At 52.4% G+C, this 19,095-nt stretch overlaps 1 protein-coding gene across 1 annotated transcript; it reads left to right on the top strand.

Annotated features, from left to right (window-relative positions):
* The first annotated feature begins 14,237 nt into the window (after positions 1-14,237).
* LOC110131428 (mas-related G-protein coupled receptor member D) lies at positions 14,238-15,335 on the top strand. The gene has a single exon (XM_020884051.2). It carries the CDS (start codon positions 14,238-14,240, stop codon positions 15,333-15,335), a length of 1,098 nt encoding a protein of 365 aa, XP_020739710.2.
* Positions 15,336-19,095: the final 3,760 nt, after the last annotated feature.

Below are 19,095 nucleotides of genomic sequence, written 5' to 3'. Positions count from 1 at the left end.
GTCTACACCCCCAGCTGCCCCCTCTCCGGGGACGCTGTCCACTGCTCTGCTGGGGGGAGCGTGATCCCCACACTGCCCTCTGTTGGCTCACCCCCGTGCCCTTCCCACCCACCCACGGCCCCCTGCTCCCTCTGGAAACTTAGCTTTCATCACACCTCCTGAGTTCCGGGCTCTGTGCTGGCTGATACAGTCCAGCCCGGGAAAAAGACAGCGTATCCACACGGAGCCCCCCACACCCCCCGCCCCGGGGGGCCGCTGCCTCTTCTGCTGCGTGCCCCTCCCGCCTTCCAGAACTCTCTGTCCTGAGGTCTCTGGGGCGGGCGGGCGACCCTGTGCCCGGCACCTCCCGACTTCCCAGCCAGAGCCTCAAGCCCCTCCCAGGAGACGGCCTCCACTCGGGCCGGGCCGGCCGACTCCCTGACTGCCCCTCACCCCTGACAGCCCGTGGGAGACAACCATTTTGGATCCAACCTGAGACCCCCGCCCCTTTGTGGGAAGATCTGAGGAAACCGCTCACCGCACAGGCCCCGGGGAGAGACCGAGGGCAGAGGCATCGGGGGCCCCTTGGAGCAGAGCGCCCCCTTCTGTGGAGACGGGGGCGGGGGTGGGCAGGGCGGCCGATGGACGGAACTGCCTTTCAAGGGAGTGGTTCCGCCCGGCGGCTGGCATTCTGTCCGGAGACCCTGGATGCCCTCCTGCCTCACCCAGGCGACCCCGGAGCCCAGGCCACAACACCCCCTCAGGCCGGCTGACCCCCAAGCGCGTGGCCCCAAGGACCGGCCCCCTCAGGCCCCCACCCCTGATCTCCCTGTTCTCACAGCCCCGGCTGCCTCTCCAGCAAGGCCCCTGCTCCGTGTGGCCCAGAGGCCAAGGTTCCAGGAGCTCTGGTGTTGGGGCCGGTGCCCGCATCCCCTGTCCCAGCCCCTGGGGTGCACCCTCCCCAGCACCCCCTCCACACACCGGACGGAACCCCGGGAGAGCAGAGCTGGGGTCCAGCACCGCTAACATTCCTGAGGACCCGGAGAAACCAGATGGGGTCCTGACAACCTGCATGGGGGGACCGGGGCCAGAACTTGGACTCTTCGCTTGGAAAGCTCAGGCCTCCACACGGCAGGAAGGCCTCCAGGCCTGCAGGTGCCCGAGGAGGCCGACCAGGGCTGGCTCCTCAGGGCGCACTGCATCCCTGGAGTTCACCTCTTCTCAGGAGCCCCCACCCCAGGCCTCCAGTCCTGAGTCCCCCGTAGGAAGCTGTCCGCAACCCACCCAGGAGCTCAACCAGGGCCTCCCTGCGGCTGCCTCGGTTCAGAACCCAGGCCTGGTGGGTGGGTAGGTGACCTTGGCCCACAGCAGGGCCTGGAGGTCAGGGCAGGGCTGCAGTTGTGTATTTGAACAGACATGTGCCCTTAGCAGGTGCTAAGCCAAAAAGTGCGGGGGGTGGGGTGCGAATTCCAGGACTGAGGCCTCTCCCAGCCCCTAGCCCCTTCTCCCCACAGTCTTGCCAAGGAGCCAGGCCTCTCTGCCCCGCTGCCGCCCCAGCTCCCTGCCACCCCACCCTGGAAAGCTTTCGTGCATAACCTGCCCACACCCCGACCACCTCGCTTCTGTGCTAATGGTGGGTAAAGGCACAGGCGCCCATTAGGAGACACTTCAGCCCTGGACTACATTCCTCCTCCCTCCTTTGGTGTTTAATTATTAAAGGGGCCTCCAGAGTCCACTGCATCGGTGGGGCGATATGCCTCAGCCATCCTCACCCCCGAAACAGCCCAGCCCAGCCCCCAGCAGTCCCCTCCCAAGCCTCCTCCTTTCTGGGTGTCCCATAAAGGCACGAAGCCGAGGGTCCACCCAGCATCACAGATTTCCACCCTGAAACTGCCTGGGGCAAGAGGTCTGACGGGTCTCCCCTGACAACTGCTGTCAACAGAGTCATAGAATTGGGCAGTGCGGTCTCCATACCCACTAGGCAGCTTCTCGGTGGCAGGACAAAGCAAGAACCCTTGTCTCTCTGCCCCCCCCCAAGCCCCTCACCCCGTAAGGGAGGGGGAGGGGTGGTCTAGGGCAGGACAGACCTCTCCACCTCTCCAAGTACTGCCTGTCGCCGCTGTCTCTACACACACGAGCAGTGGTCGCCTCCGCAAACCGCTGGACCTCGGTGGGCGGTGCCCTGGCTTCCCCGCATTACTGACGGACTTCAGAGGGGAGGGCAGCAGCCACTGAAGGAGGGACGTTCGTGGGAACAGCCAATCCCAGCCCTGCTGGTCGGGGCGATGACTGCTGTTTATTTCTTTATAGTTCTAATTGGAAGATAACTGCTTCACAGTGATGTATTAATTTCTGCTGTAGTCAGTGTGAATCAACTGTAAGTACACCTATATCCCCTCACTCTTGAGGCTCCTTCCCACCCCTCGTCCTATCCCACCGTTTATTGAGGACCTACTGTGTGCAGCTGGCCCTGGGCTGAGAGCTCCATGAATCCGTCGCCTTTAGTCTTCAGGACAGGACTCCGCGGCACAGACTATTAGCAGCCGTTGTAGACGCCGGGGCTCGGAAATGGGGTCACCTGTTGGAGGTCAGTCCTGCCAGCTGGACAGCCTCTCTGGAGCCCCAGTGACCATCCGGCACCGTGGCTTTCTTGTTTCCCTGGAAGCTCAGACCTCTGAACCTCTGTGTTTTCCATCGGCCAAGCACTGGGAGTTGAGGTCCAGGGGTGATGGCAAGACACAGCAACCCCATCACAACCCAAGGACACCCGGACTAGCTTTTTTGTATTCCACGGTCACTAGTTACCAAAGGCGGGGTTTCAGCTCCATTTCAGGCTGTGGATGTCCGGAATGAAGCTGGGGATGCGAAGGCGTGCGTGTTTAGCAGATGGGGCAGTGAACGGCCTGGAAGCGAACATCGCCTCTGTCTCATCTTCCATCCTAAGAAGAGGAAATGGAATGCCTCTCTAGCATCTGCCCAGCTTTCCCCTATCTCCTGCCAGTGTGGTTTTGAGATAAATTGGGGTTTGTATTTTATGCCAGAATTTTCTGAAGCCCAAGAGCTTTTCTGCAAAGCTTGGTTCAGAAATCTCAGCCAAGAGGATTCCTCTGTCCTGAGAACCAAGAGCTCCCTTTAGAAGGCAAGATGGAGAGATGAGTCCATTCATGATCCAGCCTCTCAATGCTTGGGAAGAAGCCCCAACCCAAGGAAGCCTATCCCTCAGCGGGTTGGCTACAAGGTCAGGGAGCTCTGAAAACCAATTGCAGAATCTTCCAGAACCAAGACAATCAAGAACATGAGTACAAAAATATCACATTCTCAGCCAGTTGGGGCTGGAGAGTAGCCAGTAGGGGTTTGGAGAAAACAACAGGACACAGTCCATAAAATTAAAACTCATGGAAAACTCTGCTTCAGTGAGTCAGTGAATGCCAGCTCCAAGTTTCCTGGCAATGCAGGAGAAGGCTTCCCTACTCAGGCAGATTTTTTTTTTAAATCTTCGTAATTATTTAATGGCAGTCTAATGGATGCATTAATACAATAAGTTGCATCCATTTAATGTAGAGTTCAGTAATCTTTGACACATGTGTGTATGCTCACGTCATCACCAAATCAATATACAGAATGTTTCCATCCCCCCAAAAGAACATTTCCATCACCAGCCCCACAAATTTCCCTAGGGCACCCAGCCCATCATCCCCGGCCTCTGCCCCAATCCTGAGGCAACCACTTATCTCTGCCTTATGCAACTGTAGATTCTAGATTACGATTAGTTTCATAAGCAGAGTTTTTATCAGCCAGAACTTTCGGGGACAAGTAACAGGAACCCTGGCTTCCCAGGTAGCTCAGTGGTAAAGAATCCACCTTCCAATGGAGGAGATGTGGGTTCAATCCCTGGATTGGAAAGATCCCCTGGAGAAGAAAACAGCAACCTGCTCCGGTATTCTTGCCTGGGAAATCCCCTGGACAGAGGAGCCTGGCGGGCTACAGTCCATGGGGTCACAAATAGTCGGACACGACTTGGCAGCTGAGAACGCATGCAACAGAAACCCCCCAGTTTAATCAGCTGAGGGGGAGGGGTGGGTGGTATAGGTGGGGCATATGCTTGTGTTTAAAGGAACTCACTGACTCACGTACCAGCAAAGGTCCACAGTGATTTTCAATTCAGACATAGCTGGATTCAAGCCTTAAATGATGTTCCTGAGGTTACTTCCCTTCTCTGCGTCTCACCTTTGCTTTGGTCTATGTGGCCTTTGTCCTCAATGAATCAATGAAACTGCCGGTAACTAGAGGTTCGGAGTTGACAGTTGACACATTCAGCAATCTCAGCAGAAAGAGAGCATCCCTTTGCTGATAATTCTGACGAAGTCCCGACCCTCATGCTCCCTGGGCAGGTCCCGGTCGCGTGTCCTCCCCTTGGGTGGGAGGCCCTGGGGTGTAAGGGGGTGCCTACCTACCTCGCTAAAACCCAACAGACTGAGAGGGGGTAAGAGGTGAGTGAAAGTCGCTCAGTTGTGTCCGACTCTTTGCGACTCTTTGTGTACAGTCCGTGGACTTCTCCAGGCTAGAATACTGGAGTGGGTAGCCTTTCCCTTCTCCAGGGGATCTTCCCAACCAAGGGATCGAACCCAGGTCTCCCACACTACAAGCGCATTCTTTACCAGCTGAGCCACAAGGGAAGTCCAGGGAAGAGGGGAGCTCAAACAGAAAGCATGGACAGGAGATGCCAGCAGGTAAGGTGCCAAAGGCAGACCACATCCCACCACCCACACACCCACTTCTTTCCCACATACGGTTTTATAATGTTCCTATCACAGATCCATAGCTCTATTATTCATAGCAGAAAATGCACTCCCCTTTCCCCTCCAGAGGAGAGACAATCTAAAGTCAATCCCAGAGACGCCTGCCCAGCACCAAGCCCAGGATCTGGGAGAGACACCCTCTGCATCTCTCTCCATTAGGTCCAGAGGCACTTCCTCTAGGATTGGTACCCAGTCCTAGTGATGGGTACCATGCATCCCGTCCAAATGATGGTGACCACTCTCAAGACACACAATTCAGGGACTTCCCTGGTTGTCCAGTGGTTAAGAATCCACCTTGCAATGCAGAGGACAAAGGTTCGATCCTTCGTCAAAGAACTAAGATCCCATATGCCTCAGGACAGCTAAGCCTACATGATGCAGCTAAGACCCAATGCAGCCAAATAAATATGTGTTTGTAAATATATGAAAAAAAGACACACAACTAACAGTGGACAGGACAAAGGGAATAACTATGTTTTTTTTTTTTAATCCCATTTGGAAAGGAGAAGGGGACAACAGAGGATGAGATGGTTGGATGGCATCACCAACTTAATGGACATGAGTTTGAGTAATCTCCAGGAGTTGGTGATGGACAGGGAGGCCTGGCGTGCTGCAGTCCATGGGGTTGCAAAGAGTCAGACACAACTGAGCAACTGAACTGAACTGGAAAGGAGAAAACAGAAACAACACACGATGGTCCTGGTCCATATATTCTACGCTAGACAGGAAGTATTAAGGACTGGCAACGGAAGAGGTTCTTGGTCAGCCAATAAGCATGGCCACCAGAATCCAAGGTGCCCCTGGCAGCCTACCTCTGGTATCCACACGCTTGTGTGATCCCATCCCCTGAGTGTGGGCTGAACCAGGTAACTCACTTCTGACCAGCAGAATGAAGTGGAGGGCATGAGCTGGTGATTCCCACCTTGCCAGCAGACTCTCCCCCTTGCTAGCTTTGAGGACGCAAGCTGCCACGTTGGGAGCTGCCTTACTGGGAAGACCTCGATGGTGAGGAGCTGTGGGCAGCTTCTGGCTAACGGTCAGCAACAGTCCAGCGGTTTGCAAGGAATTCAGTCCCACCAACACCTGTGGCAGTTTGGAAGTCGGTCATTCCCCAGCTGAGCCTTCAGATGAGACACTTCCAGAGACCACTTCTGGATGGCCCCCCAGGACAAGCCAGTGCTGCCTGGTTTGGGCAAGGCTGCCCTCTGAACACCTTCAGGGTGTTTGGTTTCTTTGCTCTTGGTCAGTTCCATGAGCTGGAAACCAGCAGCGGATTCTTCTGAGTTGAATCATGCTCCTTGAATCCAAACCCAGGTCCACAATGTTCTGGCCCTCGGGCACCGTCCGGAGGCCCAGCCAGCCCTCTGGCCTCAGTTGAGTGGCCTCCGTGAGACCTCAGAGCCCTGGGGAGCGGAGCTGACCTGCCTCCCAGGACAGAGCATGGGGCTCCCTCAGGGTCAACCCCCAGGATGCCCAGAGAGGTCCCCTAAAACCGCACGCATCTCCAGCTGACAGGCGGTAGAACTCAGACTTGAAAACAAGGTCCTGGAGCCCAGGCCCCGCACACCTTCTCCCCCACCCCGCCCTCCACACAGAGAGCGCTGGGCGAGCCCATCAACCAGAGCATCTCCACGCGGACGTAATGGGCTCTCTCCACGCTCTCAGCCCACAAGGGCCCTCTCACTTCCACAGCCCCGCCCTAACCGCCTCCCCACCCCCGCAAGTGTCTGGCCGATACCCTGAGGTCACCGTGGCTGTCCCAAAAAGCCTCCAGGAAGGGGAACATGACCCGGACGGTGGAGGAGAGGGGTGACGCCCCCGTCAGTCTTCGTGGGCCCCAGATTCGTGTTCCATTTCCCCCAGACAGGGAGCCAGGACAGCCACGCCCAGCCAGGCCCATTAGCCCCACTGGGTGGGGCGGCACCCTTTCTGCATTTATGCCTCAAGCTCCCCTTCCTGCTCGTCGGAGGGAGCCAGGAGAAGGTTCTCCTGGGGCTCCAGGGGCCAGGCGCCTCTGAGGCCAGGGCGGGGAGCAGCGGACAGTTCAGAGCATCCCTGCTGAGCCAGGACGAGGGCAGGCGAACCCTGGGGGCTGGGCCCAGGGGGACTGCTAAGACTCCAAGCACCGGCAGAGCGAGGAGGGGGCCACCGCCTTCCCCAGAGGACTGAGCACACGACGGGGAGCAGGTGAGAGGCCCCTGGTTTCCTCTCTGGGTGGAGGCAGAAGGACAGGCTGCCCCTCTGAGCCCTCATCTTCTAAATAAAATGACCTCGTGAAGCCTCCCTTCAAAATACTTAAACAGGTGACGGGTTCTTGTCACCCTCCAGGATGCCCTGTCAATGGTAATGGCGAGATCAGGACAAAGGCGAGACCAGCAGATGCTTGGAAAACCCAACTTAAAGAAAAGACATACAATTGATTTTTGAAGAATCAGCTTAGGAAACCACCAGGTAGTGTATTAGGCACTGGAAAGAAACCTTCAAGGATACAATCACACAGCAAACGGTATTACCCGGGGTAAGGACGGGGCAACACCTTATTTTTCTTCACCATTTGAATCTTTAAAAGTAAGACTGCTTTGGTATCTAATCTATGTAATTTTCTTAAAAAATGTTTAAAGTGCAGTGACAAATAGACAATGTCATGAGAGTTGTGGGAAATAATATATTTCCATAAGCCTTTCATGGAAGAGACAAAAATTCAAACAAGGCTTTCAAGAACAGGAAGACCACAGCTAACTCGGTAGATTTTGTGCTTTATTTTATTTAATTTTTGGTCTTGCTGCACGCCATGCAGGGTCATAGTTTGCTGGTCAGGGATGGAACCCATGCCCCTTGCAGTGGAAGCTCAGAGTCTTAACCACTGGACCGCCTGGGTAGTCCCCGTTCTATAGTTTAAACCATCATCCATCAACAAGCCGTGAGTGAGCATTTGCTCCTGCAGGCATTGTGTTGGGACCAGGAGGCTGTGGAGAGGGATCAAGTCAGACCAAGGCCAACCTGGGGGAGGAGGGCAGATACACCTGCTGACCTAGTGTGTGAGGCTCACATTTACTGAGCTCACACTGTGTGCCGGGATCTGACTCAGGGGTGACCAAACCTCCCCCCGCTGTACTGGGAACCTCACTGCCGAGAAGCCAGGCGTGGACACCACGCGGTCCATTTTCGAGCCGTGTGTGTGTGCTGTTTCCTTTTATTAGGAAGTAGTCACGGTTCAGTATTTCCTTTCATTGGGGCATGAGTCTGCTTGTCTGCCGTAACCAAGTACCTCAAACAGAGGGCATGAAGGAACAGCTCTATTTTCTAACCATTCTGGAGGCTGGAATTCTGAGATCAAGACGCCAGCCAGTTGGGTGCTTGGTGAGATCTCTCTTCCTGACTTGCCAATAGGCACGCTGCTGCTGTGTCCTACATGGCGAGGGGGAGTGAGAGAGAGAGAGAGAGAGAGAGAGAGAGAGAGAGAGAGAGAGAGAGAGAGAGAGAGAGAGAGGAGGGCAGGGGGCGAGGGAGGGAGAGAGAACTCTGGCATCGCTTCTTAAGAGGACATGAGTCATGGGACTTCTTGGTTAAGTGGTAGCGGTTAAGACTCTGTGCTCCCAACACAGGGGAGCAGATTCAGTTCCTGGTCCAGGGACTAAGATCCCACGTGCCGAGTGCTGCAGCCAAAAAATAAAATCGATCTTTTGTTAAAAAGGACACCAACCTTATTGGATCGAGGTCTCCTTTCACCTTAATTACCTCGTTAAAGGCCCAGCTCCAAACACAGTCACGCTGGGGATAGGGTTTCAACAGATGAGTTTGAGGGAGACAGAACTCCGTGCATAATCAGTGGGAATAAGGGCCCCTCCTCTCTCCAAATCCCTCTGCTTTCCCTCAGTCTGTGTTTGACCTCCCTCCCAGTCTCACTAGGGGGCTTCCCAGCCGGCTTAGTGGGTAAAGGTGGCTGAGGCAAGGACAGTGCAGGAGACCGGGGTTGGATCCCTGGATTCAGAAGATGCCCTGGAGATGGAAGTGGCAATCCACTCCAGTATTCTCAGCTGGGAAATCCCATGGACAGAGGAGCCTGGCGGGCTACAGTCCGTAGGGTCACTAAAGAGTCAGACACCACTTAGTAACTAAACCAGCACCACCACCATTTTCACTGAAAAAGAAGATGCCTGAAAAAGAGCAACAGCTTCTTCCCATCTTGTGTCCTGCCCGTGGCTGGAGTCTCTGCTTCTCTCTGGGCTGACACCCCAGTTCCCAGACGGGCCAGGCCAGCCCCTGGGCAGTGCCCGGTCCCATGGCCTCTCATCTCCCGCAGGAGCCCTCCTGCAGCTTTCCTGACCATCAGTGCCCCCCTGCCGCTGTCCCCTGCCTGCTGAATCACTCCCATCCACATACTACCAAACAGTAATATCTTTTTTTTTTAATAAATAAAACCTCTGCCTCTAGATCTCATTTCTCCGCCTTCTCCCCACCCTCTCACCCAATAGGACAAACTCCTTCAGAAGGTCACTCACACTCCCTGGACCCACAGCCAGCTCCCCAGTGCACCTGGGGGTCTCTGGGGCTGAGTGCTGCCCCCGGGGAGGGGTCTTCTGGGGGCAGCAGCCCCTCCCACCCCTGCCCATTCCAGCCGTTCCTCCTGCTGTTAGCTGGGAGTTCTAAGCTCCTGGGTCACTGCTGCCACCGACTCTGGGACAGCCAGCCCACTGGGAGCTGCGATCTCCTTGCTGACCCACCACTTGCCCTCAGAGCCGCCTCCCAGGAGGGCAGCGCGTGTCTGTCTTCTTGCCCCTGCACCCCCAGCAGCTTGCCCCGTCTGCTCTCCATCAGCGTTCGCAGAGTTTGTTAGGAAGGAGCAGGTGCTCTGAGGGTCCCTGACCCGGATCAGGCAGGGGAAGTGGGGTGGGGGCCTGCCCCCTGTGTGCATTTCCCCCCCACCTCCCCGCTCAGCAGCGGGGAGGATGTGGTCCTGGGAGAGCAGCCCAACCCAGCTCATGTAGTGCGGTTTGAATGGAAGTGTGTTCACGGAGCCCCCTAGGCGGGCGGCATGGAGGAGCGGTCCCGCTGGCTGGGGAGGGGCTGGGGTGGTGGGATCTGAGCCCTCTTCACCTGGCCTCTCCCAGCCGCCCCTTGGACCTCAGAACCTCTCAGCCCCACCCACGCTCCGAGCCCCCATCTTGTTAGTCACCCCCACCCCTGTTCCACCACCATGCCCGGCAGGCGGGGGCAATTGTCTGATTGTGTATTTTCCCCTCTGCCAATCGACTGTGAGTTCTGTGAGGATGGGCTCTGTCCATCAGTCACTGCTGTGGATGGGCTCCGCTTGTGCACTTGTGTACACTTAAATACACGCGTGTGCATGTGTGTGTGTATGCACATGTGCTGTGTATATGTCTACGTTTACCTCTGTATCTTTACTCTGTCTATATGTATACACGCTATTACATATATATACATGCCTATATATGTGCTATATTGGGCTTCCCTGGAGGCTCAGATGGTAAAGAATCTGCCTACAACGCAGAAGACCTGCATCCTGGATCTCTGGATCAGGAAGATCCCCTGGAGAAGGGAATGGTGACCCACTCCAGTATTCTTGCCTGAAGAATTCCATGGACAGAGGAGCCTGGCAGGTTACATGCAGTCTATGGGGTCGCAAGAGTCAGACACGACTGAGTGACTAAGCGCACACACACATATATCATATATATATAAACTGTGTGTGTTATATATGTAGGTCTAGGTTTTGTGTGCATATACACGTATATATGCTATTGTATATGTGAAGTACACAGTATAAACTTGATAAAAGTTATTTAAACTTCTGTTGAACCTCTAGGAAAGACTTCTGACTGCAGCCACAGGGAATCTGTGGAGGCTGGTGTCTATGTGATGTGGTACCATCTGCTACCCTGGATACAAAGAAACCTGGGAGAAAACTTAATCCTCTCCCTTTCGCCCAAATAGAATACAGAGCTGAAAGATGGAGGACAGGAAGAGAAATCTCCAGGTGCCCCAGGAGACTTGCGACTAGAGCCGATGCCCACGATAAATTCAATGGATAGAGGCTCTGGGGGCAGAGGTTAGGCGTGGCTGGGGCAAGGAAGGGGAGAGGGGCTAAAGGTTAGCCTTGGAGCTGCATAAGTAGAAGAAACAACTTGATCAGGGGACCTCCATGAGGCCAGAACCTGGGAGGACGCTGCTGCTTAACAAAAGCAAAGTTTACCCAGATGCGGTCAGCACCTTCTTTCTACCTAAGGTTCAGCAGGGGGCAGGCAGTGAGTAGAGCTGGGCACCAATTTGAGTAACCAAGCCCCAAATTGTTACCATTTACAGGCAGAGAATCTGAATTTACACCAAATCTCCAAGCCAAGAAATCCAGCAAAAACCAGATCTTGGACCAGAGAAATCCTTTGCAAGCCCAACAAAAGCCAACGCCAAACATCTGGGCAGCAAAAGTTTGGCAACCCAGGGGGTCTCCCATGAGAAGTCACAGCATCCCTGTAGAATAAAATCTGTAATTACAAAGCACATGTGGGACGAATAGGGAGATTAGGAAACGTTCATTAAAAAATGGTATCAGATCAAATAGACTTTAAGACTAAAAAAGTCATAAGGATGCAGAGGGTCATTACATAAAAGGTACAATTCACCAGGATAATATAATAATCTTGGATTTACATATACTTAACATTTCAAAACAGGTAAAGAAAAGAGACAAATGACAAAACTACAATCATAATTGGTTAATATTTGTAGAAGATAAATCAATTGCGATAAAGATCATTTAAACAATGCAATTTTGAGAGCTTTATCAAATGAGCATATAAAGTACTAAACTAAATGAGTAAACAAAACTGGCCATGCTACCAAATGAGTCTCAACAAATATCAAATAACTGACCACATTATCTGACCATGATATTAGAAATTAGTATCAAAAGATAGTCAAAGTATGCATTGTAAAATGTATTTCTAAATAATTCATGGAAAGTTAAATTTTAAATGTTTTAAATTGCAAAATATTGAGACATTAACAACAATGAAAACACTACTTAAGTTATGAAACATCTAAGGACATTCTCACTAGCATGTTTATAACCCTGGATATCTGTTAGAAAAAGAATAATATTTGAAAATTAATAACCAAAGAATTCAACACAAGCTGAAAAAAATCACAAGGTAAATCCAAAGAAAGTGGAAGAAATAAAAGGATAAACTAAGGGAATGGGAAGAAAAGAAACGACAGAGTTGATCTGTTTTTAAATAGTTCCCAAAAACAGACCTCTGGCAAACTGATAAAGAAAAAAAGAACAAGTCACTAATTTTAAATGGTGAATAGAATTAAGGTTTTTAAAAATACTGAAAGATTACTGTGAAAAGTATTATATCAATAAATGTGGAACCAGAAACTATGAACAATTTTCTAGAAAAATAACATAACTTACCCTAACTCAAGAAGAGCTTAAAAATCTAAATAAACCTAAAACATTAAATAAATTGTAGTTGTAGTTTTTTTTTTTCTAAAGCCATGTGTATCCACTAACACTCATATAAAAATCACCAGACCAGATGGTTTTACCTTCTGCCAAATCTTCAAAGAAGGATAAACCTTACATGATACAAATTGTTCTAGAGGGTAGAGAAAAAGAGCTCTTTCTCCAAGTCATTTTATGAAGCCTGTATAATCTTACTTCTTTGAAATAAAAAACAGACAAGGATAGTACCAGAAGGGAAAATTACGGGCCAATTTTACTTATGAACATGGGTGAAAATTTTCTAAGTAAAATGAGAGCACCAAGAAGGGGAAAAAAATTTAAAAAACAGAGCAAAGTAAAAATGGTTTATCCTAGAAACATAAGGATGAGTGAACACCAGAAAATGTATCAATACATATTCACCACATAGACTAAAGGAGAAAAAAAGAGAAAATTATTAAGTACATATCACAGAAAAAATTGTGGTAAATTCTATCACTCATTTACAAAAAAAAAAAAAAAAAAAACTTTTCAACACCTAGAGGAGAACTTTCTCACCTTGGAAAAAGATAGTACCAAAAACATAGAACAAACATCATATCTAATGGAGAAACTTTAGACACATTATCCTTAAGATTAGGAAGAAGTGAAGTGTGCCTGATTCCAGTCTTTGTTAAACATAATACTAGGTGTCTGGGCTATGCTATAAGACATGAAAAAACATTAGAGGTATGAGGAGAGATGCATAGACAATCAAAATATTCAACCAAGTGATAAGTATGATGAACTAAATGAGGTCATTTGTCTGATTAATAAAAAATTAGTATCACCCCAGTTTTCTGCCTGGAGCTCCTCTCTGGAAAGCGGTACAGGATGTGGGGAAAACCAGACAGAGCATGGTGGTCGCCCTGAGTTAAAGACACAGAAGTCAGACTTTGGGGAGATAGAAGTGGCTGCAATTTGTGAGATGGGAGTACCAGAGAGAAGAAAACCAGCTACTTGGAGAAAGAACTCCCCAAATCCCCTTGAGTCCTTAGCTAAAAACTTGACTGGGGAGAGTAGGATGAAGCCCCATGAACCTGGCAGCTATCAGGTGAAACTCTCAGGGATCACACAGAACCAAGTATTCTTTAGTTTGTGTTGCTGTTGTTGTTTTTCTCTATCAAAAGCAGTATTTATTTTCTCCCAAACTTTAAACTTTGTATTTTGTATTGGGATATAACTGATTAACATTGCTGTGGTAGTTTCAGGTAAATAGCGAAGAGACTCAGCTAGCCATGTATACTTCAAAAACAGTAACAGTGTGTTAATGTTGTCGAGACAGACAAACCAATCACAGAGAACAGAGAGCACAAAAACAGCCCCATTGGTAAATAGGGATATCCTAAAAACATATTGCTGAGTTAAAAAAAAAAAACAGCACAGATTCTAAATCACAGCATTTGTGTAAATTAAAAATACTTATAGGAAGCCATCTGTTCCCAAAGATAGTCAGATGTCCAAGGATGTAGATTAAACAGGTTAGGACAGATGTGAGTTGGGGGAGAGGAGGGGAGGGTGGAATGAAGGGGGAAACAGAAATAAAGGATTGTATTTGTTTTTCAATGGCTGGATGATCCTGGTGTGCCATAAAGTCAGCTTACAATTAAACTATTCTTTGTACCTGGAGGTCCAGTTTAAAAAACTTTAATTCACAGAATTTGAAGATTATGTGTGAAAAAAAATGACACTATCAATAGATGTAGAAAAGCCTTTGATAAAAGTCAATTTATCTCTTCAGGATGAAAAAGAACCTAAACTCAAGATAGAAGAGACCCTTTTAGCTTGACAAAAGGCATCTCTAACAACTCTGAGTCTGCAATGGTGGACAAGCCGTCAGATCCAGGCAGGGTGGGAGGCACTGTGAGCACCTGTTGTCTATTGCAAAAAGAAAATTGGGGTACGGGGCTCCAAGCAAAGCAAAATCTCACACTGGTCCATCTCCCTTCCACAGGATGAACGAAACTCTGCTCTGGGCCACGGGGTGGTTCGGGGCCCAGGGCCCGGGCCAGGTAGATGGTGAGAGCAGCCCCGAGAGGAAGGAGCTGGGCACCGCCCGCTGGGTGCTGAGCGCGATGGTCCTGCTCACCTGCGCGGGTGGCGTTGTGGGCAATGGCCTGGTGGTCTGGCTGCTGGGCTCCCAGGGGCAGAGGAGCCCCTTTAGTGTCTATGTCCTCCACCTGGGCGTGGCGGACCTCCTCTTCCTCCTCTGCATGGCCTCCAAGGTCATCCTGAATTGCTTCCGGCTGGGTGTTACAGGCCACATGGCCCTGGAGATGGTGAGCAGGGGAAAGTACTTCACCTACACGGCCGGCCTGAGCCTGCTGACCGCCATCAGCATGCAGCGCTGCCTCTCCGTCCTCTTCCCCATCTGGTACAAGTGTCACCGGCCCGAGCACCTGTCGGCCGTGGTGTGCGCGCTGCTCTGGGCGCTGTCCCTCCTGCTCAACACACTGGCCACGTTCTTCTGCAGTAAATTCTGGGGCTGGGACAAGCGGCACTGCTTCACGATTAACTTGGTCATCAGCATCCTCCTCGTGGGGGTCTTCACGCCCCTGATGGCCGGGTCCAGCCTCATCCTCTGCGTGCGGGTGCAGAGGAGCTCCACGGAGACCCGGCGGCGGCCCACGCGGCTGTACGCGACCATCCTGGCCTGCGTCCTGGTGTTCCTCGTCTTCGCCCTGCCCCTCGGCATCCACTGGTTCTTCATCTGCTGGCTGGACCTGCCCCAGTGGACGAAGACTCTCTCCGGCCTACTTGCCCGCCTCTTCTCGGCCTTGAGCAGCAGCGCGAACCCTGTCATCTACTTCCTGGTGGGCAGGCGGAAGAGGCGCGGTCTACGGGAGCCCCTGGGGGCCGTGCTGCGCAGGGCGCTGAGGGAGGAGCCGGAGCTGGAGGCGAGGGAGACGGCCTCCATCGCCACCGCCACCACCGACCCGGGGGCCGGAGAGCCCCGCACCCTGGACACCCGCCTGCGCAGTTGGGAGCCCAGAAGGCTCTTTGCATCCCATCCTGTGGGGGTCTCTTTCCCGCCCTCCAAGGCTCCCCACTGACTGTCATGTCCAAGACCTCACCGTGCGACTCAGTTGCGGAGAGGAAGTAATTCTGTTGTTGTTGTTAAGGGAGGATCTTCTGATCAGAAGGCAGGTGGGAGCTTTCAGCCCTGGTCTGTCTGATGCTATTTATCTAAATAGCCTCTACAGGTAGGTAGCATGCATCCCATTGCGTGAGACTGTGCATTCTCCCAGCCTCCTCCCTCCAAGAGGGCATCTTGGTACAGGAAGTAGGATGTAATTCGTGTGACTTCGCGACCCCTCGCTGGTCCTTGGGCATGTGCAGCTGGCCCCAGGGTGATGCCCCCGGTCCACTTCCCGCTGGGTGTCCCGCTGACCCCCTCAAGCCTGCCAACTGAGTTGCCACTGCTGACCGCCGATCATGAAGTGGCCCTGTCCTCCATGTGGCCAGTACCTGACCGCTGCCCTTTGTCTTCTGGTCACCTTGCCCCCTCGGCGGGTCTGATCGCTTTCCTCCATGAGGCCGCACCGGCGCTGGAGAGCCCCTGCCCGGCCTCATGGGAGTTGAGGGGACAGTTGTTGAGGGGACTGTGCCCCAGGAGCAGGGAGGCAGCTGGAGACAGCTGCCTCTCAGAGCCCCATGTGCCCAGTAGAAGGAAAGTCTGTACCCTGATTGCACCCCTCAACTTGCCCCAAGCACTTCCCCCTTTCTGGGCCCAAAGCGCCAAGAGGGAAAACCTGGGGGGGGGGGGGCAGTGCCCTTCTCCCCACTTCCCTCTTTCTTTCCACTGTCTCCTGGGTCCAGATCCAGAGTGGATGCCTCTCTTACTTTGCACACATTGCACCCTCTGCTACTGTCCAGTATCCAGGATTCCTGGACAGGAAGTGGAAAGGCTGGCTCCCAGGACCCCGGCTCTGCCTATTCTGTGCATCAGAAGTGGAAGAACACCTCGTTTTTTCTCTTGGCCTCCTTACGAAGCTGTTCCCAAGCTCCTCCTGAAAGATGGAGGCTTTGAGCCAACTGGCACGATGGTCAGATCCTCAGAAAGGAAGAGAAAGGCTCGTTGATCATCTATAAAAAGCACAGTGTGGGAGCAAACCTCCCAGTCGGTACAGCTGGGAGTCCCGCAAACTAAGACCCCAGTGTGCACGGGCCTGCGGCCCATCATCCTGGCCCCCCTGTGGGTCCCCATCCCATCCCGGCCTCCCCTGGGTACCCCACCCTGTCCTGGCACCCCCATGGGTCCCCCACCCCATCCTGGCCTCCCCATAAATCCCTCAACTTATCCTGGCCTCCCTTTGGGTCCCCCACCCTGTCCTGGCCCACCCTGTGAGCACCCCACCCTGTCTTGGTCCCCCCATGGGTCCCTCATCCCATCCTGGCCTCCCCAGGCCCCCCATCCCATCCCAGCCTTCCCTGGGCCCCCCCGCCCATCCCGGCCTCCCCCACATCCCCCATCCCATCCTGGCCTCCCTGCCCACATCCCCCACCCCCGTCCCAGCCTCCCCCTGGAGCTCACTGAAGGAGCCAGGAATGGACAGCCCCCAGAGGCAGGTGTGCTCTCCATGTCCTCTGATTCCTGGGTCACCTGCTTTCCCGTCTCAGCTCGGATCCCCAGGTCTGTGTGTCCCAGGGGAGCATGAGGGGTGGGAACTCCAGCAGTCATCCCAGGCGTCTTACGGAGCGCCCAGCACCAGTACTGGCCTCGCATGCCGTAAGCACTTAGTAAGCTCTCATTTGGCTCATAAGAATGACCAACACCTGTGTAGTGCTGCATAGCAGTGGGGCTCAGAGAGGGCACTGTTTTATCCAGAGTCACACAGCCAGTGAATAGAAAGGCTATGACTCAGGACTTCCCTGGTAGTCCAATGGTTAAGACTCCACACTTCCACTTAAGGGGGCATGGGGTCAGTCCCTGGTCAGGAAACTAAGATCCCATATACCATGAAGCCAAAAAAAAAAAGAAAAGGAAGGAAGGAAGGCTATGATTCAACCCTGATCTTTTGACCCAAACCACATGCTCCATGCACGCCTACTCTGACCTGGACAGGGACTAAGTGGGCCGTCCAGAGCAGATGGTTGGTGATGAAGGGGACCTCACCGCTCAGGGTAAGTGGCCAACACGGGCCCCTCAGCTTCATACGGAAGAAGAGGAGCCCTAGAAATGGTTCACACCATTATATTTCCATAAAATTTACTGTACTCTACACCAGTTAAGACCACAGGCTCTCTATGCCAACTCTTCCTCCATCACTTGCCATTTCAGGCCACGTGATGCTGGCATGGCTGCAGGTATCAGGGGACCTGCCTAAGGGAAGGTTGGGCTGGTGGCACCTGCAGTGTGGGCTTCATGGGAATTTATGAGGTTCACAGCCCCCACTTCTACGTATAGTTGGATCAGTCCAAGCCATCTCAGCAAACAAATGCCTTTCAGGGGTATTGCCACTACCCTCTGTGCCAGCTTGGCTGGTATCATGGAGAAAAATGCAGGCCCAGAGTTGTGAGGACATCTGAACGTCACCGTAAGTGAGTGGGTAGTGACTGGTGGCGAAGAAATAGGTTTGAAATACACATAACCAGAAGCTACTCTATGGGGAAGTTCTGTTCTCATGAACGCCTGGTCGGAACAACCCTCATCAAGAAATCTGCTTGAAATTGCAGCACGTATCATTGTAAAATATGCTATACATTTATCTCTAGAGGAGACATGCTAAAAAGGAATTTCTGAGACATCCTGTTTTTGTAGATACAATTATGGAGCAAAAGCACACACTGCCAAAATGTCTATGTGAAGCTGCATGTGGTGTGCATCCCAGCTATCGATATTGTAAAATAAATCTGATCGTGAGGAAAAGCCAAGTTCTCTTTCTATTTTCCCTACAGAAAATGTTACAGAAGGTCCAAGAACAAGAGCTCAGGGTCACACGGGCAGGGTGGGGGATGAACCGGCCCCCATCACACACAGGCTGTGCACGCTGGTTGAATCATATGCTTAGTTGCTCAGTCGTGTCTGACTCTTTATGACCTCATGGACTGTAGCCCACCAGGCTCCTCTGTCCATGGGGATTCTCCAGGCAAGAATACTGAAGTGGGTTGCCATTTCCCCATCCAGGGGATCTTCCCACCCAGGGATCAAACCCAGGTCTCCCGTACTGCAGTCGGCTTCTTCTGAGCCATCAGGGAAGCCCAGTCAAATCATGAAGTCGCTCTAATTCTCCCTGTTGACGTCCTTGAAGTGGAGACAATACTAGTGCCTGTCTCACGGGTTCAAGAGGGTTCATTGAGATGACTGTGCCCTGTTCAGCTGTATGTGACCCGCAGCGAGGACTCAGTAAGTGGTCACTGTTTTTATGTGCCAGATATTTTGGACGATCATGAAGGGGTGCACCCAGCCTCCAGTCTGGTGCTTCTGCTAAGTCACTTCAGTTGTGTCTTGACTCTGTGCAACCCCATAGTCGGCAGCCCACCAGGCTCCCCCATCCCTGGGATTCTCCAGGCAAGAATACTGGAGTGGGTTGCCATTTCCTTCTCCAACGCATGAAAGTGAAAAATGAAAGTGAAGTCGCTCAGTTGTGTCTGACTCTTAGCGACCCCATGGACTGCAGCCCACCAGGCTCCTCTGTCCATGGGATTTTCCAGGCAAGAGTACTGGAGTGGGTGCCATTGCCTTCTCTGAGTCTGGTTCTGAGGACCCTGTCATTTCCTACTGTCCCTCTTGGCAGGACACCTTGGTTAATCAAGGAGATCTCCACTCCAGAGAACACAGGAGCTCCCTGAGTCTCCTCCTGTTAAGTCCTC

Source organism: Odocoileus virginianus, chromosome 28 (genome assembly GCF_023699985.2).
Source record: "Odocoileus virginianus isolate 20LAN1187 ecotype Illinois chromosome 28, Ovbor_1.2, whole genome shotgun sequence".
Lineage (NCBI taxonomy): Eukaryota > Metazoa > Chordata > Mammalia > Artiodactyla > Cervidae > Odocoileus > Odocoileus virginianus.
The sequence above is the reverse complement of the archived record's forward strand: the minus strand, read 5'-3'. Positions and strand labels throughout refer to the sequence as shown.